General features: G+C 39.0%; 1 protein-coding gene across 2 annotated transcripts; it reads right to left on the bottom strand.

Annotated features, from left to right (window-relative positions):
* Positions 1-114: 114 nt before the first annotated feature.
* LOC127443366 (zinc finger protein 507-like) lies at positions 115-23,765 on the bottom strand. 2 transcript variants are annotated; one of them, XM_051701894.1, is made up of 7 exons: positions 23,638-23,765; positions 15,971-18,111; positions 14,256-14,373; positions 13,125-13,245; positions 12,322-12,426; positions 7,305-7,439; positions 115-3,971 (listed from the first exon to the last, which is right to left on the bottom strand). In XM_051701894.1, exons 2-7 carry the CDS (start codon positions 18,107-18,109, stop codon positions 3,581-3,583), a joined length of 3,009 nt encoding a protein of 1,002 aa, XP_051557854.1. In that variant the 5' UTR covers positions 18,110-18,111; positions 23,638-23,765; the 3' UTR covers positions 115-3,580. The 2 variants fall into 2 exon arrangements, with proteins under 2 accessions (XP_051557854.1, XP_051557858.1); XM_051701898.1 differs by having other exon boundaries at positions 12,322-12,428; positions 13,136-13,245.
* Between the last annotated feature and the right edge of the window lie 980 nt (positions 23,766-24,745).

Genomic DNA, 24,745 nt, shown 5'->3' with positions numbered 1-24,745 from the left:
ACCTTTAAGTCCTACAGTATGTGCATCTCACCATTTTTGGTGTTTGGCCAATTTAGCTGATTTAAAACTTCAATCTTACAATGACCCAATGAAGTGAAGACGCTTCAAAATGACTTAACTGTTGTTCATCCTTTATTTCCAAAAATACACTGGCAAAAAACAAAATAAATAATTGCGAACAGAACACTAATATTAAAACAGGGCCCTTTATACCTCTGTAATTCAAAAAGAAAATGGCACTTTAGTCTGTAAAATCCAGACGTTCCTTCTCTCCTTTGGCATGGCAGCATGTAACATGATATGCTTGTTTTCAGTTTCAAATGCCAACCATTCCCTTATATACAGTAAATACTTTTTTTGATACTTTGGCTAATGAAAAGTAATTTTTAATGTACTTGATTATTTTTCTTTTCTGTAGTGTTTGTACAAGTTAAAAAAAATTTTAACTTAAAAAATGTCAGTTTTCAACAGTATACATACAATAAAACCATATTACAGTACCACGTGTCTGAATACATTACACAATTCTTGAGGGCACATTATACATAAGGTCTAATCCAAAATGCCAATGCACTTATTACTGGGACACTGCTTGGTTTAAGATTAATAGTATTTTTCTAAACTTGACTGAATAGCCATGAAAGATGAGGCTGCTGAAGTGGAAGGCACGCTTGTGTCTGAGATCATATCCTCAATACTAGAACTGTATGATTACCGAGTCTAGTGACACAATTTTTACACTAGACCCTGCTAATGAATGTGCTGATAACTCTAAACATCTTGTTTATCTTTAGAAAAAATACATTCCAGATATATTGCATTGTGCTAGGAAAAAATCTGAAAAACAACACTACTTGATTTCCAAATAAATCAGATTGCTGGCATATATAATGTGAACAGAATGACTGCCAAATCCTGCTTTTAGACACAGGAAAGAAAAAGGAAAATACTAAATGGTAGGTTCTTGATTAATTTGCACTACATCAGCTTAGTTAACACCAAATAAAACGCAGTAGCTAAAATGCAAAATGAAGCTTCTGAAAGCTCAGTTTATCTTTGCTGAAAGAACAGTACTTTTAATAAGACTTGGAAAGTAACAAGTGTGTATTATGCAAATAACCACCAAATGCGGTCTCAGACACGAAGTATCAATGGATGATTTTGTATTAAACCATTGGATTGAAATGAGAAAGCAATTTCAAAACTGACAATGATTGTGTATTCACATCAGTTTGATTGCAAGGTTTATATGCAGACCACGTTACTATTTTGGTGACACTTGAAGTCTGAATTGTAAATTAGGCTCAAAATATAATAATCTGTTATGTAAATTCCAACAGTTTAATTCCTAAGATTTAATTTCTCTGATATACCAGGCAGTGAGAAGTCTGCATGAATTATGGATGTCCTTTTATCATCCCAAGTTTGCATTTTAGACTGTTGACATACAAACATTAAGTGCATGCAAATCATCCCTTGGTAAATATGATGTATATAAAATCCAAATTGAGGGAGGCTAAAGTTAAAGCCAAGGTTGAAAACAAATTGCAGTCATTAATTTGAGAGGTAGTGATCAAACAAAAAATACAAAATATCAATGCCAAAACCACATCATATTTTTCAGGTTAAATACATCACAGATGTTTTTGAACCCATGACCCAGTTATGAATTGTAAAAGCTTTCCTACCAATACAGCACTAGCTGTAAAAAAATAAATGTACATCAGTCATGTGTGCCCTACTGCAAATACATGACCTTTGTGTGTGTGATATGTGTATATATATATATATATATATATATATATATATATATATATATATATATATATATATATACATACATACATACATACATACATACACACACACACACACACCACTGATCACATACACTGATCATTTAAAACCACTGACAGGTGAAGTGAATAACATTTATCTCGTTACAATGGAACCTATGAAGGGGTGGGATATATTAGGCAGCAAGTGAACAGTCAGTTCTTGAATTTCATGTGTTGGAAGCAGGAAAAATGGGCAAGCGTAAGGATCTGAGCAACTTTGACAAGGGCCAAATTGTGATGGCTAGCCAACTGGGTCAGTGCATCTCCAAAACGGCAGGTCTTGTGGGGTGTTCCCAGTATGCAGTGGTTAGTAACGTTTCGCATGGGGAGTGAAGGCTAGCCCGTCTGGTCCGATCTCACAGAAGAGCTACTGTAGCACAAATTGCTGAAAAACGTACTGCTGGCCATGATAGAAAGGTGTCAGAACACAAAGTGCATCGTAGCTTGCTGCGTATGGGGGTGCGTAGCCACAGACCAGTCAGAGTGCCCATGCTGACCCCTGTCCACCGCCAAAAGCGCCTACAATGGGCATGTGAGTGTCAGAACTGGACCATGGAGCAATTGAAGAAGGTGGCCTGGTCTGATGAATCACGTTTTCTTTTAGATCATGTGGACGGCCGGGTGCGTCATTTACCTGGGGAAGTGATGGCAGCAGGATGCACCATGGCAAGAAGGCAGGCCGGCAGAGGCAGTGTGATACTCTGGGCAATAATTCTACTGGGAAACCTTGGGTCCTGGCATTCATGTGTAAATCCAGGAGATCAGCCATTACAGAAACACTCAAACCAGCTCATCTCTGTATATATACATACACACACCGATCAGCCACAACATTAAAACCACCTGCCTAATATCATGTAGGTCACCCTCGTACCGCCAAAACAGCTCTGACCCATCAAGGCATGTACTCCACAAGACCTCCGAAGGTGTCCTGTGTTATCTGGCACCAAGACGTTAGCAGCAGATCCTTTAAGTCCTGTACAGGCATTTTAGCATAAGGCTGCAACATAAAATGTGAAAAAAAATGAAGGGGTCTGAATACTTTCTAAATGTACTGTATATATACTTCTGATGCATTTTTCACATATTTAGTTCTTTTTACTGGACCGATTTACACTTGTTAAATTTATAGTGTACTGTTTATATACAATTTTCAAAGACATTCCCAATGATGACTTCTCTTCCACTCATTTCTGAGTGCAAGACTAAAAGCACCAAAATAAAGACAATATTCGAAACAAATTATATAAATTGTTTGAACATAACGGAGGGGAACATGCACAAAAATAAATACGTTTGATAAATATCAATGCAAACATGGACACACAGAGGGCAAGAAGGAAATTTGCCTCTCTACGCTCAAACAACATGGCAAGTGCCAACTTAAAGGTAAACACCCAAGTAATATAGATATAAATTAGTACAATTATACAGTGAATAAGAGAAGCTGCCTTGTTTCATAATGTGTGGACTCAATGGTGCTTATTCTAAATGGATGAGGTATAAAATGCCTTTGAAAATCACAAAAATCACACTGAAAATGTCTTTTTCTATGCAAAAATCTGAAATCCACTTAACATGCACCTCTCTGAAATCACATATCCATGTTTGACAAAAGTAACGGAAATTAACTGTGACATCAGTACGGAGATAGAGCGAGAGGAAAAAAACAAAAAGAAGGTGCATGTTGCTTGTCCAAGCAGAAACTAAATACAAGACCAGTATGTATAAAAATGCGTGCATCACTGGCTGCTGCTGCTGGTCTCTGCTGGCTGATTTCCCTGTTGCTCCTTGCCAAGTATGATGCTAATCAAGTCTCCATCATGGTGCTTCATGTGCTCCATCAGCTGCTCTTTACTGGTGGACTCAAAGCCACAAATACAGCAGCAAAAGAGCAGCACACAGTATTCCATACCTGCCTGTGCCTGCCCAGAGCTGCCCTGACATGCCATGGCCCCACTGGCCTGCTCCCTGCTGGAGGATAAGCTCACAGGGCTGCCCTCTGATGAAGCTCTGCCAGTGGCCCCTGTAGCAGAACTCACCTCAGATGACTGTTGGTCTTTTCTGCTTAAGACAATATAGGGACATTCAACTCCAGTCTCAGGTGTTGACTTCAGAGACATAGTAGGCGATCTTATGGAGACAGGAGAAAATAAACAACAAAATTACGTTAGTATGGTAGCTAAAATTTTGGTTGGCAGGTCCGACAAGAAAAATAAAGTCGTGAGAGATTAGCTTAGTACTGACTCAACCTGGTATGCCAATGACCCCCAAATACGATCCCATTGTGAAGGACCCCCTTCTTAAAATATAAAGGCAGCTATATATTTTCATGTATTTTAACCTTGTGTGACCCCGTGTCCTTCTGCATGGACATTGTGTTTTGGTTTCGCTATACGCAATACATAATTTAGTTCAGGACACTCTGGGCTGTCAGTAAAGGGATAACCTTTCGACGTAAGGAGTCGTGTGACAAAACAACACTGCACTGATCACAGCGGAGTTTGTCTTTGGGAGAAAAGCCAGTAAAACTACATCTGGTAAGAAACATAATTAAATGTTTACACTGAAACCTGTTTGAGTCAAAAGATTAGAGTCTCTAGTTTCCTCCAATATGGCTTTATATGAAGTTAGGATGAAAATAAGGTGCATTTCAAACTGTTCTGAGACCAGTGTAGACAGACAGCACACTGGAGTATAACTCATTCACTAAATAGGGAGCATCCTATAGCTTTCCTATGCAGCTAAGTGCAAACACTCCTAACATCCGACCAAAAGTTCAGTTTCAGGCTGCAGATGATTTTTGGACCACTCAACATGTTTGGCAGACACGAGACAATGGCAATCAGCACATAGATTCAGAATTTATCATGTATAAATGTTATTGGCAATGATTGCATGATGCTGGCCATTACTTTGAATCAGAATTATTTATGCTAATTTCTGATTGGTAAAATGCTTCAGCACTGGCTATCACTTGTTTGACAGTACAGAGAGAAAACATTGAGATTTTGTTGCCAAAGTAAAAACTAAAAAAATAAATTTTATATATATATATATATATATATATGAAATACTCAAACCAGCCCATCTGGCACCAACAATCATGCCACGGTCCAAATCACTGAGATCACATTTTTTTTTTCCATTTTGATGGTTGATGTGAAAATTAACTGAAGCTCCTGACCCGTATCTGCTTGATTTTATGCACTGCACTTCTGCCACATGACTGGCTGATTAGATAATCGCATGGATGATTGTTGGTGCCAGACAGGCTGGTATGAGTATTTCTGTAACTGCTGATCTCCTGGGATTTTCATGCACAACAGTCTCTAGAATTTACTCCGAATGGTGCCAAAAACAAAAAACATCCAGTGAGTGGCAGTTCTGCTGATGGAATGCCTTGTTGATGAGAGAGGTCAACAGAGAATGGCCAGACTGTTTCGAACTGACAAAGTCTACGGTAACTCAGATAACTGCTCTGTACAACTGTGGTGAGAAGAATTGCATCTCAGAATAGGTTGCCACTGTTTTGGCAGCACGAGGGAGACCTACACAATATTAGGCAGGTGGTTTTAATGTTGTGGCTGATCGGTGTATACAGTTGAAGTCAGAAGTTTACATACACCTTAACCAAATACATTTAAACTCAGTTTTTCAAAATTCCTGGCATTTAATCGTAGAAAACATTCCCTGACTTAGGTCAGTTAGTATCACTATTTTAAGAATATGAAATGTCAGAGAATGATATATTTCAGCTTTTATTTATTTCATCACATTCCCAGTGTGTCAGAAATTCGCATACACTTTGTTAGTATTTGCTAACATTGGCTTTAAATTGTTTATCTTGGGTCAAACATTTTGGGTAGCCTTCCAAAAGCTTCTCACAATAAATTTCTGGAATTTTGAAGTTGAAGTATATATATATATATATATATATTCTTTTAATATTCCTTTAACGCCACTACTTTTTTAACACTGTAAACGCACGTCCTTATATGACCCTTTTAATAACCATGCATTGACCGTCATAAAAGCAGATGGTGGGAGACATTATGCTGAGACCTGTGCCAAACATGTTATCGATGTAGCAAAGCAGGGGAACATTTATAATGAAGCACACAAAAAACACAGTTAGTGCCCGTAACATGATTGCAGCGGCCATTTGAACACCTGCTTTGCACTGCACACCAGTTTTAGTGCTGGCCAACATGTCCAGGAATGAAAAACGTTTGCCGGATAAATTGGAAAAAATCTGCTCATCTCATCTCTAAGCATGCACATTTTGAAGCTCTGTTAATTCAGGTATTACACTAAATTACTTCGAATTCTGCTCATAATATCATGTTTGTGCTTAGATTAAATGCAAGTATAATTAAGAGAAACAGTGCACGTTTTAAGCGCTTTCTTTTTCTTCTTTGTATTATTGCATGATATAGTGCAAAAAGTAACTGACATAGGCCTAATGATTAATGTGTCATTATACCAGAGTCTCTCCCGTGAAATCCAAAAAAAGCATAATACAGCCAGTTATAATGGTGATGTGTCTCGTTTGTCCACTTCTGATTGAATCACCCAAACGGGTGCAAGCCATTCTGTTATGTTGTGTATTTACATGTTATGTAAACATGTTGAGTTTGTGCATGAATTTTGTGATCTACTCACATGTTAATCAACCGATGCGCTAAAGCAAGAGTTTTAAACTGTCACGCGAAACAGGAATAACGCAGGTTGCTTTTGAACTTCGCAAACTGTCTGGAAAGTCCTCCGCAGCAGCGCAATTTGTTTTTACATTTGTCTGACATTTCCAGCTAACGGAAACCCTGCTGCGCACAGTCTCCAAGGTTCTGTCACAGTGTCTCTGCATAATAGTGCGTTTGATAGTACACTAGCTACTGTAGAAAAGCAGAAGATCCTGGAACCTTGCAGATAATCTACACTGTCATTAGCCCATTTAATCCCACCGAACGGGGTGAAAGGTGTCTAAAAGGAGTTGATGTATTTTACACAAGAGTTGTCAATTGTAAATGACAGTACAGATTCTTTTTTTTTTTCGCATGAGTGGTGCAAAGTCACATGACCAGATCTATTTAATTCCACTGTGCTCCTCTAAACATTATGTCGGTCAAAACACCTATATATATGTTGTACCAACATTGTTGGTAGGGTAGGTTGTATAAAAGACTGAAAAACAATAAATACATGTAATGAAGCATATTTTGTCACTCATGAGATATTGCAATTAATTGTGATTAACTACAAGAAAACATAGTATATATATTTGCATGTTTATTAGGTGCTACTAGTTACAAATCAAAATGAAAACTAAAAAAAATGCACACAGCAGTCAAGCTTGGATCTCAGAAGTTTAAAGACATATATTTTACATATTTTATACTGTGTGTGAACATTTTCTAAAATATTCACATTTTATAAAGTGTGATGTACAAAATGTCCCCTTCTCACCGGCTGCTCTGTGAAATGGCCTCATTGATGGCTTTGTTCACTTGCTCGTAGTTGTAATTCTGATCTCCAGCATGTTTCCACATGTGGGATTTGAGAGATGGTGGGTGGCTGCACACATATCCACATAGGGAGCACCTGTGACAAGATGAAAATTCAATTATGCCCATTGTTCATGCAAAGTCAAGTTTATTTTATTTTATTTATTTTTTTGCTAAAGAAAGTGCTAAAATTACAAATATAACAAGATACAGTCTTTAGAATTTACTCCGAATGGTGCCAAAAATAAATAAATAAAAAAATACATCCAGTGAGTGGCACTTCTGTGGACAGAAATGCCTTGTTGATGAGAGAGGTCAACAGAGAATGGCCAGACTGGTTCAAACTGACAAAGTCTACGTTAACTCAGATAACCGCTCTGTACAATTGTGGTGAGAAGAATTGCATCTCAGAATCCTATTGTCGGCACGAGGGGGACCTACACAATATTAAGCAGGTGGTTTTAATGTTGTGGCTGATCGGTGTATATTTTGTCAAATAAAGTGCTGCATAACAGAGCATCACAGACGTCAGATACTGCTTAAGTATAATACAATTATTACTGATTTATTATTATTATTATTAATAGTAGTAGTAATACAGAACATATTACACAACTTTACAGCAGTGATATATTTCTGTCATACCTTTTTCCTATTCATTTACCTATAATTTTGATGGAGCTTTTATTTTGAAGTGTGTTTCTGTGTTGTTTTGACCAAGGAAATATGATGTCGGCAGCTTCCCACTCTGGAAAAGCCGGTTGCTATGTGACATTAATTATTAAACTGCAAAAGGCTGCTATTTAATTAAATAAGTATGTACTCTGTATGTGCCTCGTGCTACAACGTGAATTTGCACTCTGTTTACTGTCATCTGCAACAAACAGAGTGTGCGATGCTCATGACGGTTTTTTCCCTGTATGAGCCTTAAAAGGTATGAGCAGCTGGTGTCAGCACAACACTGTCTTCACACATTCACGAGCGCTCACATTTGAATTACAAGCAAACTATACACTGATCAGCCACAATATTAAAACCACTGACAGGTGAAGTGAATAACATTGATTATATTATTACAATGGCACCTGTCAAGGGGTGGTATATATTAGGCAGCAAGTGAACAGTCAGTTCTTGAATTTCATGTGTTGGAAGCAGGAAAAATGGGCAAGCGTAAAGATCTGAGTGACTTTGACAAGGGCCAAATTGTGATGGCTAGACGACTGGATCAGAGCATCTCCAAAATGGCAGGTCTTGTGGGGTGTTCCCAGTATGCAGTGGTTATTACCTACCAAAAGTGGTCCAAGGAAGGACAACCGGTGAACCGCGACAAGGTGTTGGGCACCCAAGGCTCACTGATGTGCGTGGGGAGCAAAGGCTAGCCCATCTAGTCCGATTCTACAGAAGAGCTACTGTAGCACAAATTGCTGAAAAACTTACTGCTGGCCATGATAGAAAGGTGTCAGAACACACAGTGCATCGTAGCTTGTTGCGTATGGGGGTGCGTAGCTGCAGACCAGTCAGAGTGCCCATGCTGACCCCTGTCTACTGCCGAAAGCGCCTACAATGGGCACGTGAGCATCAGAACTAGACCATGGAGCAATGGAAGAAGGTGGCCTGGTCTGATGAATCACATTTTCTTTTAGATCATGTTGACGGCCGGGTGCGTGTGCGTCATTTACCTGGGGAAATGATGGCAGAAGGATGGGAAGAAGGTAGGCCAGCGGAGGCAGCGTGATGCTCTGGGCATTGTTCTGCTGGAAAATCTTGGGTCCTGGCATTCATGTGGATGTTACTTTGATACATACCACCTACCTAAAGATTGTTGCAGACCACGTACACCCCTTCATGGCAACGGTATTCCCAGATGGCAGTGGCCTCTTTCAGCAGGATAATGCGCACACTGCCACACTGCAAAAATTGTTCGGGAATGGTTTGAGGAACATGACAAGGTGTTGACTTGGCCTGCAAATTCCCCAGATCTCAATCCGATTGAGCATCAATGGGATGTGCTGAACCAACAAGTCTGATCCATGGAGGCCCAATCTCACAACTTACAGGACTTAAAGGATCTGCTGCTAACGTCTTGGTGCCAGATACCACAGAACACCTTCAGAGGTCTTGTGGTGTCCATATCTCGACGGGTCAGAGCTGTTTTGGCAGCATGAGGGGGACCTACACGATATTAGGCAGGTGGTTTTAATGTTGTGGCTGATCAGTGTATATTTATCTCATTAAATCGCAGCATTTGCGGTTAAATAATCTCACAAGGACATAAAGTGATCTTAATTTGTGGGCTGAATGTTTACTTAAAGAGCACTTATTATGGTTTTAAACATGCCTAATTTAGTTTTAAAGTTCTCATACAATAGATTTACATGCATCCAAGGTCAAAAAACACTTTAATTTGCTCATAATTTAAATTGCAGCATTACTTTTTTCCCCAGTGTCAAAAACGACTCGTTCAATGATCCGTTCTAAAGGATTCATTCTAAACTCCTCCTTTCAGAAAGCCTACTCTGCTCTGATTGGTCAGACATCCTAGTCTGTTGTGATTGGTCTACAGCTTAGTGTAGTGTTTGAGGGCAGGTCAAAGCTGTTTGCGAGCAGCCAATGAAGACCAGAGGCGGGGTTTTTTGTTTCCAAATTAGGTAGGTTAGTAGAGGAAGTAAGTCTGGAATTACTAACGACTCATTTGAGGTGTTCAGAATCGGTTCTTTCTTTTGGGAGTCAATAACTCCATTTGTCATGCACTTTGATTTTTGAAACTTTGCAGAATTTTTTACATTCACAAACAGCTATATAACACACTACATGAAAGGTAATATTTGAAAAACCATAAGAGGTGCTCTTTAATGACATATTATGGTTTTTTTGGTATCGGAGCATTTTTTCAAGTACCAGTGCATGAGCGCATCAGAACATCCCTAGAAGTGACAACCGCATTTTTAAAAATTCCACGCAGTGTACGGAACCGAACTGAACAACTAGTTGTTAATGATGTGATCAATGGCGCATGTGAGATGTGTCCATCTTCTCCTGGTGTAAATCACACAAATAGAGGTACACTACCGTTCAAAAGGTTAGGGTCACTTATTCTTTTTTTTATTTTTTTCACATTTTAGAATAATAGTAAAGTCATCACAACTATGGAATAATACAAATGGAAATATGGAAATTATTTTGTGACTAAAAAAAATCCAAAATCAAAACTGTGTTATATTTTAGCATCTTCAAAGTGGCCACACTTTGCAGAAATGTACTCTTGGCATTTTATCAACCAACTTCTTGAGGTATCACCCTGGGATGCTTTTTAAACAGTATTGAAGGAGTTCCCATCTATGTTGGGCACTTAGTGGCTGCTTTTCTTAATTATTTGGTCCAAGTCATCCATTTCGAAAAAAAAAATATATATTTTTTTTAAATAAAACTTTAGTTTTGTAATGATATAAATTAATATGGTGGCACAATAATATATTTTTTAATATATATAAGCATACGCCTTCAGATCAAAAGGTTTTTAAGATCATGAGAAACATTTCAGTCAAGTGACCCCAAACTTTTGAACGGTAATGTATGTGTCTTCATTCATTAATATATTCCAGTCAGTCTCTCCACTGTAGTTTCTCTCATCAGCCCTGAGGTTTCGGAGTAACCTGCACATTACAATCCAGCGTGAGCGCATGCTTTTTAACAACAGCTGCTTAAACGTGCATAAACAAAACACAGCGATTCTGTTGACGGCAGCTAACTAAACATTGCCAGATCTGTGGTGGATAATCTCTTTGCTCAAAAACAGGGAACAAAAAACAGGTTAAACTGGTGGCATTCATGTTTCATGTTCACAGGCACGAGACGCTGAAGCGTTGCTATGGAAATAACTTGTCAATCATCGCAATTGCGGGAGTCAGTCCTGTATTCCGTACACACATGGAACAATCATTTAGGGGATTCACAAACGCATTAAAATGCAGCTGTCACTGCCGAACAGAGCAAAGATATTCTTCAAAAATTGTTTGTTTTCTGCAGAAGAAAGAAAGCCATACACATCTGGGATGGCATGAGGGTGAATAAGGTGGTTTTCACACTGGGCATGTTTGCTGTGGTCCAAATCAGAGCGTGATTGTTCCCGGCGCCCCCCGCAGCACTGATCTGGTTTCAGACTCATGTATGATTCTGTCGAACCCGGTGCTTTTCCATCATCCACTTGTGTTTTCACAAACGTGCACATGATGGAAAGCACAACGCGGGTCGCTATTTTTGTGTGTGTTATTAATTTTGTGCCATTATGCACACCAGAGTGAATGACACTTGCGCCTCTGTGCTTTGCATGCTGTAATTCAGCAGTTGTATATGTCCAGGGAAAGGAGTCTATATCTGATGCTCACAAACAATCTTTTTTCAGGACACAGCAGGTTGCACACTCACTCACTCACATATATAAAAGACACCTCACCTTTTCTGTGTCCTGCAATGTTTCCCTGCCACTCATGATGCGTTGTGTGTGTTTCTTTTTGTGCAACTGATGTCATCATGCTTAAATCGGCAAAAACGAATGAGCAAGTCATTTTACTTCCTGAACAAGTGCGGACCCGAGTAAAGGTTGCTTTCACACTCATGCGAACCGCGACACAGTCCCAGTGCAACCGAACTCAGACCAGCTCCTACAGGTAGTTCTGGGTTTGGTACTGCGGTCCGTAAAACAGCTTTCACATTACCAACTTTTCATATGAACCGTGTTCTGTTTCAGACTAAACTGCCAGTGTGAAATCCCCTTAAATGATGGGAGAAATTGAATTGTTAGGTGAACTATTCCTTAAATATAGTTAACTTTCAAAATAAAAGTATTTCAAAAGCATATTAGCTTTTGCTGTGTTATCAAAATTGGTATGAAGAAGAAAGTTCACTGGTATTGTATAGCCTATTAAAATGTTGGTATCTTGACAACCCTATCTGTACTGTATGTAAGAGCTGTTTCTCACCTGTACTGCTCCAGCAGCTGCATGGCTTGGTGTTCCTGTGGATGTCTCTTCATGTGGCACTTCAGGCTATTCATATTAGTCGTGGCAAAGTCACAGCTGCAGCACCTAGAGGGGTCGTGCCACACAGGATAAACAATTAGAGCAGCACAAGGCCGCAGTTTGAAGCGAGACCTTCTGGAGCACCTGTTAAGTGGGGTCAGGCGTTGTTTGTTTGCACGCTTATTTGCATTTTATGCATGCGGCTGTTTGTTTGAATGCTTGGAGAACTGCATCTGAAGTGCAAAGAAAGGCTATTTGTAGAGAGGCTGAACTCAAAGTGAGGCTTGCGGCAAGCGCAATACACAGCAGACCTTGAATGGCTTGTGCGGCTGTGTTAAAAGGACCTTCCTTCAGAACCTCTGTTTGAAATGATCGTGGGTGAGCAGAACTGAAGCAAGATGTGTCGGCACACACAAAGAGACCATAATGGGAGCCTAAGGTGTTTATGTGAGCTTGCATGTGATCAGATGTGCATATGTGTGCTTGTATTGAAGAGAAAAATATATTTTGCATACAGTACAGTATAGCAAAAGGCCTTTGCCTTTACACAATGGGTGAAGGCAGCAGCAGACTTATACTGAGCACCACTGCACCCTTGTGGTGATTACCGTTAATACTTTCATTTCATTTAATTTTCACATTTAATTTTTAAATATTTACACTAGCACATATCTGATGCTTTCTTATTCATTCTCCTTAGAATGTATAATTTACAACAAAACAAATGGCTAAACATTTATCCTTGTTTAAAATGGAAAACTTGCTTTTCAAATCTGTATGGCTTATCAGAGTTGTGGATTCGACGATGGTTGCGCACCCCAACATATGTGGAACTGGTGTAGTCACATACATCACATTTGAAAACACTCTGCTCACTGACAGGATCTGAATGAGAGAGAGAATTACATGGTTAATAAAAAATAAAAATAAAATAAAAAAATAAACTTTTCTAAATCAGAAAATATAAAATTATTTTAAACCTAAAATAAAGCAGATTTTTACATTTTGTAAAGAAAATGTGAGTTGGTGCTTGCTTGTGCATGATGCCACAATGCTAGGGTGTTGTAGGCAGTTGCCAGGGTGATGCAATTTCTATGCGGTTGCTAAGGTGTTCTGGGTGTTTTTAGCATGTTGCTGCTATGTGCTAGGGCATTGCTAGGGTGTTCTAGGTGATCCAAGTCAAAATTATACTGTGATCCCTAGAAGTGGCTTAGATCCCTCATTTAATCCAAGTCTATGGGATTTTTATGCCAGTTGTATCGTCAGCCAAGCAAAAATGGTGAGCAGAAAACCAATTACATGTCTCTCCTCAATAAATCACATGAATTTATATTCCTGTGATAGCACAAATGGTTTAATTTAGTTTAATACTTTTGGTTAAGGAATTGATGTTAACCCCGAAACCTAGGTAAAAGTAATAGTTATGCATCCTGTAATATAATAATTTGTTTTAAAAAACAATATATTGTGTTTGTTCCAAATCAATCACATCCTGTGTCATATTTGCTTTAATTATAGTGCTTGCAAAGCAACTCTGTATTGACATTCCTCAAACATCCTTATTTGCAGCTGACAGAGAACAAGACATTTGGTGAGTATCATGACAATGGCAGTGTCTGATGCAGCTTTTCAAAACACAGAACCAAAGCCTGAAACCTAAGCTTACCTAAAACTTCCAACACTATTCTTTTGCTATCTGGCAAGCACTGGCATTTTCTTCAGGAAATGAAAATCTAGCTTTTAAGCCCTATTAAGCTCAAAAAGTACAGACACCATTCTGAAATCTATGTTTTGTAGAGAACAAAAAAAAAAAAAAAAAACATTGTGATTTTGGGACACACTTTCACTCCGCTTTAGCAGCTTGTTTCTCATTGTGTGGCTCACTTCATACTCACCCTCATCAGTCATCCTTCCCGATTCCTCCACAGCTACAGTGCCTTCAGCAACATGGGTCAGTGTGCCGCTGATGTCATCTATCCCATGCTGGTCTCTCTCATGGTTCCTCAGCTGACTCTGAGTGAGGTATTAATAAAACCATCATCAAATCTTCATTAGTAAGTTTATTAATAAAGCAGCAGTGGAAGGGAGAGCATCGTAGTCCAGTATTAGAAACTCTGAACTCCAGTGCAACAATCTACTGAAAGTAAAATTAATACTAGCGCTCTATTCAGAAAGATTGAAACCTGCTCAAATACAGTGGAAACAAATAGTATTTAGGCTCTTAAAGGGGTCATGACATGCCATTTTTATTTAAAATAGTTTTTATTATTTGAATATGTTCCTTGAGTTTCACTTATAATATTAAAGTTTTTTGTACATATATTTGTAAAACTTGACTTGTTATGACCCTCTGTCAGAAATACTCAGTTTTGGTTTGCTGCTTCTCCTTTAAGACTTGAACAGTAAACTCTTATTGGCTCTCTGGTCTTGATTGACCTGCTCTCTACATTCCATCTCACTGCTCACCACTACTGGGCAGGGCTACGGAAGTGATAAGGTAAAATAAGCATTGATGTGTTGTCGTGGAGGCAGTCAGATGCAAATGTCTACCACAGTAAGACATCACAATGTGTAAGACGTAGGCAATGAGTCGTTTTGGCAGCTTGGTTTCAAGAAATGCTCTTTTTGTTGTGAGGAGAAAAGTTTTGAGTTCTGAAACGTACAATATGTTTATATAGTATGATGAACTCTTACAAAAAGATCAAGGAAATTGTAATTCCTCATGTCATGGCCCCTTAAAGGAATATTCCTGGTTCAATACAAGTTAAGCTCAATCAACAGCATCTTCCCATCTTTTCAAAATTACAGTGAGGTACTTAGAATGGAAGTGAATTGGACCAATCTGTCAACATTAAAATACTTACTGTTTCAAAAGTACAGCCACAAAACGTAAACAAAATACATGTTAAAATAATTTTAGTGTTATAAAACCACTTACTAACCTTTTATGTGTAAAGTTATATTCAATTTTACAACTTTGTTTTAATAATGACATTTATATCATGACGACGAAATAAAATTATAAATATAGAATCAAAGTTATTATTTCTCTTAATTTTCAATGTTTTTCTTTTTTTATGAAAAATATTATTTTTGGCACATCTGAAAATACATTGATAAAAATAAAAGCTATAATTTTTTTTTTTTTTTGTGGTTGGGCCAGTAAATTTGTTGGTAGGGAAGGTAAAATCAGAACTATGGTCCCAAAACAGGTCAGAAGAAAAAAAAATCCTTATTGTTGAGACGTGCAGAGCTATGCGCTGAAGGAATTTTGTTTAAATTAAAAATTACCTTTAATTATGCACAAAGAACACTGAATATAACGAAAAGAGGCCCTTCCACTGATGTTTTTCAAGCATAAATGGTTTGGCCTCATTTAATTAAAAATATCTTGTTGTGGGTCTCAAGCTTTCATATGAAGGTCTAAGAATGTGGAAACAAGACATTAGTGCTGCTGCTTAAAGTGTTTAAATAAATTCAGAGTAATTTACTTAACGAGTGAATACAATTATCCCAGCCCAACCCAGTTGCTAGTATCAATAAGCACATTAGTATAAAAGGCTTTTCTATGCTTCTTTCCACTACACAGGTTTGTGTCTGTTTTCCTCACCTTGTTGTGGAAACTCTCGTTGCACTGTTTGCAGCTGTACATGCGGGCCTTGCAGTGGTGGATCATATGACACTCCAGGTCTCTGCTGTCACAGGCTATGTGCTCACAGATGGGGCACTGGTAAGGTTGTCTATGTACACGGAGGTGCTGCTTGATGTAGCCCTTGTTCCCACTGCTGTAAAGGCACAGTCGACAGCGGTAGGGCCTCTCACTCCCAGCAATATATTCAACCAGACCCTCCGTAGTAGAAACAACCCCAGACCCAGCAACACCCCTGGGGACTCCACTTCCATGTTGACTTTGGGTGATGTCCTGCAACTCCTTTAGAATGTCCTCATCCGAAGTGTTTTTGTCTGAGCGCTCTTGCAGTCGCTCGATGACAGTCAAAAGAGACATACTGATGCCAGCTTTGGAGGGTCCCTCAACAAGCACATCTCTCGAACTTCTTGGACTCTGAAGGCCGAAGTTAAGAAGAGCAGCTGGAGTTCCAATTGCACCAGTAAGCTCCCCAGAGGATGCCTTAGGATTGGCAGAAGTGTTACCGATCTCTATAATTCTCTGGCCTATATCAGGGTTTTGCACACTCAGGCCATGGATGCCTTTAACAACAGTTTTGCTAAGCTCAGGGGCTCTCATGGGCATGGCCACCAGTGCCTCGGCGGCCAAAGAATGCAGCCGAAGAGACTCTGAATAAGTCCTCCTCCGAACTGGTGGAACATTTTCATCTGGTGGAGAACCTGAAGGCACCATCTCCTTCTCCAGTTGTCGATCACCTCCATTCCAACGAATCACGACCTCCTTCTCTTGCTTGAAGTATATGTGGTGGTGTTGGCTCTCTAACTCTGGCTCCTCAGAGGCAAGGAGGGTCTTGTCTCCTGCCACCTCTGGACTGAGGAGCAAAGGCTTGCTTGACAAGGCTTGTTCTAAGGCACAGGGGAGGCGTTCTACAATGACGTTGACATGGCCGTCACTGTTGACGTCGGAGCTGATGATCTTCTGCGCAGAGAACAGGAGGCTGTCAGAGCTTGCCTGCTGGCTCTCCGTCTCCAACTCCAGTTCCATCTGTGCTTCTGGTGTCACCGGGATCTCCACTAAAGGCTCCTCAGAGTCTTTAATAGACAAAATGTGGTTCAGGACAGGGATTTTGGTCTCCATCGTTTTCACAGCGACAGTCTCCCCATGACAGTTCACTTCTGGTGAGGCACACAGCTCTAGCTTAAGGTTAGATGAGCCATGCATCATTTGAGATTTTCCTCCTACAGCCACAAGGACTACAATAGTAACCTCCTTTCCTGCTTGAACCAAAGGAGGGCTGAAGCTATCAGGACAGTCCACCTCATCTTCAAATATAGGGTACGAACAGTCAACGAGGCCAGCATGTTTCCATGCGTGGGTCTTCAGATTGCGCTGTTGTCTGCATTCATAGTTGCAGATGAGACAATGATACCTACCTTGCTCAAAGCTGTACCACTTTTTCATTATAGAGTTCTCCTCTGATTCAAAGTTCTTAGTCATCCTGTGCTGAACGCTCCTTGCTGATGCTGTCCTTAGCTCCTCAGTGAAGATCTTGGCATGGTCCCCTTCCTCCAGGTGGAGTCTTACATGTGCCACTAGTTCCTCTTGGTGGTCGGAGGTAAACTGACACTCTGAGCACGTGAGGATGAGGTCGCTGTGATGCTTGTCGTGATGCAGCAAATGCTCTTTTAACATCTCCAATGTGGGTGAGATAAATCGGCACATATTGCACTGGTAGCCAGTAGCAGTCCGAGTGCTTAGACTTGAAGGCTCTTGTTCGTACGCATTACAAGATGTGCAGCTATATGCTGGGCATTCCTCCCTCTGCTCTCTGGGTCTCTTACAAGGTGTAGGCCCACCAGTCCCACCCCTGCTGTCTGGAACAGGTCCAGAAGCAAAGGTCATCAAGGGCCGCTTTTTCCCAGAGACTGTGCATCGCCGGGGCTGCTTCTCCACAATTTTGCTGAGCTTCTCGATGACCTGGATGAGGGAGTCAGCAGCGCGCTTTTGCTGCTGCCTGTGCTGGTCCTCGCCATCATGGAGATGTGGGTCAGGGATGAAGACAGCATCCTGCTGAACCCTAGAATGAGGCACAAGGACAGCAACACCACTGCTGTCCTCCATACCTGAAAATATAGAAAGCATGATAAAAAAATAAAATCACAAAATAGAAATAAATTAAACTTCCAATGTAAACAAGCACAGTAAACAATAGTGCAATAGGGGAAAAAATAAATTTTCAGCTCACAAAAAGTTAAGAAATGTTGAAATATTTAATTATCTGATATTTGATTTAGGCTAAGCTTTACTTTATGTCTATGAACTGGCAGCGGCCCTTAATACTCATTCACAAGAATAGCCATTACTTCACAATCCTATAAATATAACTTATTGGTAACTGTCTATTAAAGCTGCAGTAGGGAAGATTTTTTGGTTAAAAATGAACAATTTAATCGCTGATTGAAAAACAGTGTTCAAAACAGTGTGCTTACCTTACCATGATTCACTACGATAAGCCTACAAAAGTTATTTGTATTTTGAGCTGTTGGGTCAGATTTGGCGCAAAATTGCAGGCTTAAGTCGTTCATCTTTATGTGAGAAGAAATACTGGCTGGGGAAACTACTCTGTTTAGTTCAGTCAGTTGCTGTCACACAGTTCCGCACAGCATCACTGCAGTCTGGATGGATGTTTATCTGTTAACTGTTAGGCACTTGCTATAAGTGGTAGTCCGATATGGTTTTTTTTTAATGGTCAATGCCGATATCCAGAGAGCAGGGTGGCCGATATAATGCTGATATATCACAAAATGTAATATAGTAAATACAATTGCTGAAAAAATTTATTAACTTTTATTTAGCACTACAACCTCAATTTCACACACCTTTGACTCTTTAATAAAACAAAATCTTTAAAATCTTTTTCTCAAAAAATCTTTTTGTGTTTTAAGTGGTATATAGCAGTTTCTGTTCAGTCATCAAATTTTAGTAATTTATCTGCACATAAAGCAATTGCATTTTGTCACAAAAGACTGAATCAAACAAACTGTACATATAGTGCACATTGAATATGGCATTAACTCATAGCGCACGTGAAACGCTTTTAATTTGAAGTTGCTCTCACGCACTCCTGACAGCTTTCAGTTTACACACGGCCTCGGATCGCCTGCTTGGAACATCATAGATGACTGTCTTGCAACATTTGTGAGTCAGAGGGACACAGAGTTGATCCAGGCTGATTGTCATGCACTCTTCAGAGGAATTTATAAGCGCTCACAAGAAAACTGGATTTGTTCACAAGTTTTTTGTGGTTTGTGAATTACATCGGTTTAAACAAGGTATCCGCATATTTGCAGACAGTATTTAATAGAAGTTTTATTGATATTTGTCTTCATATCATTAGACAAGACAGTTAAAAGTTACAGGTAACTGTTGCCAAGATACTGATAGAATATGTGCTTCAGAGGACGATAGACGAGCGAGCGCTCCACAGGACGCTAAATTTGCTCATGTTTTGTGAGGTTTGTGAATTACATCCATTTAAATGAGGTGTCCACATATTTGCAGACAGTATATGATATTAGTTTTATTGATATTTGCCATTTTATCAGTAGACAAGACAGTTAAAAGTTATAGGAAAGTGTTGAGGAGAGAGAATGAAACGCGTGAGCACTTTAAACATCATATGCGTCTGTCGCAAAACTGCCACAGCGTGCAAGAAATGTGCACTTCATTCTATTCACGTAACACGTACACGGTACACATTCTGTCGGAGAAATGGAGGAGGAAGGCGAAGCGGCATTATGTGAGACTGAGAGAACTGAAGAAACAGGGTTTTTCAGGTACTGACCATTTTTCGGCAGCCGCCCAAGCTAAATTTCAGAAAAGTTCAATGACATTATGACATTAACTGAATATGCTTCTCATCAGACACACGTAGCTATGTTTCACGTGATTTCTGCGCACGCTGTCAGCAGGCATCCAGTTTGGACTCCGCAGATAATGGGCTACTACTGGTTTCTCCCTATTGCAGCACAAATTTCAAAACTAGAGTGATCCATTTTAATTCTACTGAGTTTTGAGTTTTAATTACCTTAAAGCCAGTAGTGTAGTCTAGGGCATACGCAGGTATACGTCGTATGCCCGCCTATCTTTCTTAGGATTTTGCATATGCCCACCTAAAATAAATGATGACATGTATGGCCGCCAGAACAACGAGTAGGCTTTTGACCCTTTTTCAATCTAATAACACGATGCTGCAGCACCGTTGAGAGGATTGTGTTTTTTTTTTAGTTTTTTTTTTATTAGTATTATTTAAAAAGTGTACAGAGATTCTCTCTAAACGCACATGGAGCAGCGAGAGGCGGGAGCGCAACTGATGGCACAGGCAAGACAGACAGTCCGACTAAGCTGATCCACCAATCAGAACGTTCATTTCAGGCACGAGTGGATATTTACTAACCAATCATATTTTCTGTTTCAGTAAGGGGTGGGACATTTACAGCGTCTAATGCTGATGCACAAGCATCCCTGGAGTAACCATAATTTGCCCTGTTAATTTATTTTCCTGCTAAACTTTGTGAAAATATTGCATGTTATGGCACATGTGCTAGTTTTTGATGCTCTTTGCAGATGCTGGACAACTGTGTGGAGGAAGTCAAACATCACAAAAGGCGAAAGGGCCCGACATTCTAACCAACACTGACAAGGAAAACAGCTAAAACGTGTCATGCGCCAACAATTGTGTCATCTGTCATGCAGATTTTTTAAACTACACTTCATCACCTTTAATAAAATTCAGTTGAATGATGTTAGATATTAGAAAATAAACCAGCTTTGCTTTCTGATTTTCAAATATTGTCTACAGAGATGACTTAAACCATTAAGAACCTAATGAAGTGTTCTATAATAACAATACTAGTCAACAACATCTGACTGAAATGTGAAATTTAGGATTGTGGTAAGGTTGATTACCACTTTTTGATAATAACCAATGTTTTTTTTTTTACTCTATGTTTTTCAAGTTCCAAATAAAGAGAAAATTATATAAGAGGAAGTAGTTTACATTTATAAAGTATTTAATTAAATGATTGGATTTTTCAAAAATAGGCATTACAATATGGTTATTTAATATATAAACCAATTTATTTATTTGACAAATTTAACTATATCGTGATTTAATCGTTATCGTAATATATAAAATTAGTGATATCGTGATAAGATTTTGGTCATATCGCTAGGGTTGGGAATCGTAAGTAATTTTATTACTTAAAAAATCATTAACAACTTAATGATTCCGGTTCCTTAGCGGTTCCAGTAACGATTCCACTAATTCTTTTAGTACTTTTAAAAAAAATTATTATTTAGAAATGAGAAATGCAATTCGTATTGCATTTACTACCCTCTGCTGTCTGTTACCAAATAATGAGATCATTTCAGATTTGTACAGAGCAGAAATAACAAATCAGAAATAAATTTAATACAGTTCTTGTAAAAGCTGTGTTTGCAGACTTTTTAGAGACATAAATACAATCCAATAATAGATCCTTACTCTATTTTAAATAAAGAAATCTAAACTAACACAAAATGTGATGGCATATTTCATTAATTTATTATTTTATAAAATTCCACTTATTACAACAAAACTTGTGTATCTTTAATTATACACTGTCATGTGAACAATCAGTCAGTAACTGCACTGCTTGATCTAATAGGTCATCATTAAATAAATAGAAAAAGTTCCAGAGACAGTTTAGACTGTGTTTTGTAGCCTATTGTTGTACTTCAGGCTTGAGAGACTTCAACAGTTCTTATTTAATTTCGAGTTGGACATTCATATCTTGCACATCAGTATAAGATTATTTGTATACTGGAAGCGTTGTATGTTTCGCGCTGTAGATTCAAAAGAACCGGCGCATTAGAATGGTTCTTTCGGGATCGGACTATACCGGAAGCACCATATGTTTTGCGCTGTTGATTCAAAAGAACCAGCTCATTTGAATAATTATTTCGGGAATCAAACTGTACCAGAAGTGCATAAGTTTCATGCTGTAAAAAGAGCCGGCTCGAGACTCGTTCGATTGGGAATTAAATACACTGGTAGAACTGTGTGTTTTTATGCTGTAGAATCAATAGAGGTCAGCACTGCTGCAGAGATGCGCTGCTGGAAACACTATCAGAGTATTTGAGGACGGTTTTCCAGCCACATCGGTGGAAAATTTCACGCTGGAGAACCGTTAACGGAACCGAAAGTCATGAAGATCATACGATTCTGGTATTTTTTTAAAGAATGGAACCAGTTCTGAACAAGAACTTGTTCTCGGTTCCCAACCCTACATATCACCCATCCCTACTGGTAACTGTTGGAGGTTGAGGAGAGTCCCCATTCTCCATGTGAAAGTGCATTGAATGTAGTGTCTGAAAAGCACTATAAGTGTCAAATTAATTATTTCATCTTTATCAAATCAAGCAATTTTTCGGTTTTAAATGTTTAATAGAATAACATAATATCAACATGAAAAGATAAAGAGCAATGCCAAAACACAACTTGCATAAAGTGTTCTTCCGCAAACTGCTTACAATTTAAGTTTCAACCACAGATGTTGCTAGAAGGCACAAAGTTCCGTAGTGCAGCTTTAAGCAAGCGATTTCTTTTTTCATGACCATTTCGGTTGTTTCTGACACTAAAGCTTGGTTGGTTGGTTTTTATCAATGCATGTTTGTACTTTGAAATATGCTTTTAACATTTATGTGAAATTGAGTCTGCTGTATTATACTCATATCACTGCCATAACTATGTTTACACAAAGTAAATATTTCAATGATATCTGAACACTACCTATGCCTTTTCCAATAATTATTATAATAAATATTATCTATGAATAATATGAAGTACTTGCATTTCCACTTTCAGCTTGGAAGACATTTTTCCTCATAGTACTTCTACATTTTTTTTACATACAGCTAAAGGGAAGAGGATTACACTGAATCAAAACAAAGACACGTGGAGTCACATGTAAACACCTGCAATTATTAGGCAATATTTGGTCATAAGAACAGCAAAGAGACAAATAAAGGCGTTTTATGCTTTTGACCATTTTTTTCAATCAGTTAAAGCCAATTATACAAGATGATAGTGAAATATTCTCTCTTGTGTGTGTGTGTGTGTGTGTGTGTGTGTGTGTGTGTGTGTGTGTGAAGCAAGGGGGGGGGGGGGCTCTTTCTTTTTTCAAAGCAAAAAGTAACAATTTGACGGCAAAAATCGACAGGAAAACACAATGATGATGAACGGGTTAAAAAACAAAAACAATCTCAAACACGCTGCGTTCCTGTCCTACTGACGAGCTGACAGACGTTTAGAGACAGAAACCTGGTGACAGATAGCCTAACCAACACGTGCACACTGAAACTCACTAAATCAGTGCGCGAGTCTGAAGTTGAACTGAAGTTGTGCAAGAGGTGTGCTTGAGAACATGGTGTCCATAATAACCGTGTAGACGCAACGTGAGAAAGTGGCAGGACATTACTGACAACAGGAGACACATGCACACACACATTACACACACTCCAACATGAGCTGTAAAAAGCAACAACTGCGCCGTTAAATTAACAGCTCAGCGTCATGCGACTGTCACATTCATCGGAGCGCTACTTACTGATGCAGCAGTTGTGTCTGATCTTTGGCCTCAGTGCTCGTGATGCACAGCTTTTATCCCTGGGCTGTAAAAGTGCTTCACTCTGGACTCAAAATGGCAAGAATGGAGCGCCAGTGAAGCACTTCTTCTTTGTGGTTTTGGCGTATTCGCAACTTAGGCACATACCGCCACCTACTGTTCTTCTTTTTTTTGTTGTTGTTGTTGTTGTTTTTTTTTTTTTTTTTTTGCAACCAACATGGGCGATCTTTCTACATTTTTCTTATGTTTGTTTTGAGTTCCAACAATGGTGGGCTCAGGCTGCTGCGTGTTCAGATCCCATGCCTAAAGCGCCAAACACGCATGCAGCGACTTCCAGCGACAAAGCATCCTCATCTCATTCATGGTCAATGAGAGCTGGCAACTTCCGGTGACAGAGATCCTCGTGATAAGCCATTTTTAACTGCTTCTTTGTTGACTGCCCACCCAAAACCTCTGCCCTGATTCCTCTGATATTCCCAGCAATCTTCCAGTACTTTCATAGTTTGATGTTCTTGCTTACTGCTCTTAAGTCTACTCCAATATGCTACAGATAGTTTGCTTCTTCTTAAGTCTAATGGAAGTTCTTCTGTTGCTTCCAGTAAAGTATTATTTGGGGTATGATGAAGTGCCCCAGTACATAATCTCAAGGCCTTAGTCTGTATTGTATCCAGTTTACTGAGGTTTGATTTTGCCGCTACTCTATATATTAGACATCCATATTCAGTAATGGGTCTTAACATACCTCTGTATATATCAGTGATTTTTTTATCTGCACCCCATCCAGAACCTGATATGGCCCTCATCAAATTTATAACTTTCTTACCTTTATTCTCTATCATATTTGTGTTCTCCATGCATACTTGTTGTCAAACCATAATCCCAAATACTTAAAAACTGTAATAATATTGGACTAATCACACTTCCCTGTGGTACCCCACACTCTATATTATATGTTCTATTATTATCTATAGATTAGTATATATTAGTTAAAAACTGCAGCATCCAGTTGTACATCCTCCCTTGTATCCCCATTTTCTGTAGCTTGATTGATAATCCTTCTTTCCACACTGTCATATGCCTTTTCATTATC

This window comes from Myxocyprinus asiaticus, chromosome 1 (assembly GCF_019703515.2).
Source record: "Myxocyprinus asiaticus isolate MX2 ecotype Aquarium Trade chromosome 1, UBuf_Myxa_2, whole genome shotgun sequence".
In the NCBI taxonomy this organism is placed as follows: domain Eukaryota; kingdom Metazoa; phylum Chordata; class Actinopteri; order Cypriniformes; family Catostomidae; genus Myxocyprinus; species Myxocyprinus asiaticus.
The sequence above is the reverse complement of the archived record's forward strand: the minus strand, read 5'-3'. Positions and strand labels throughout refer to the sequence as shown.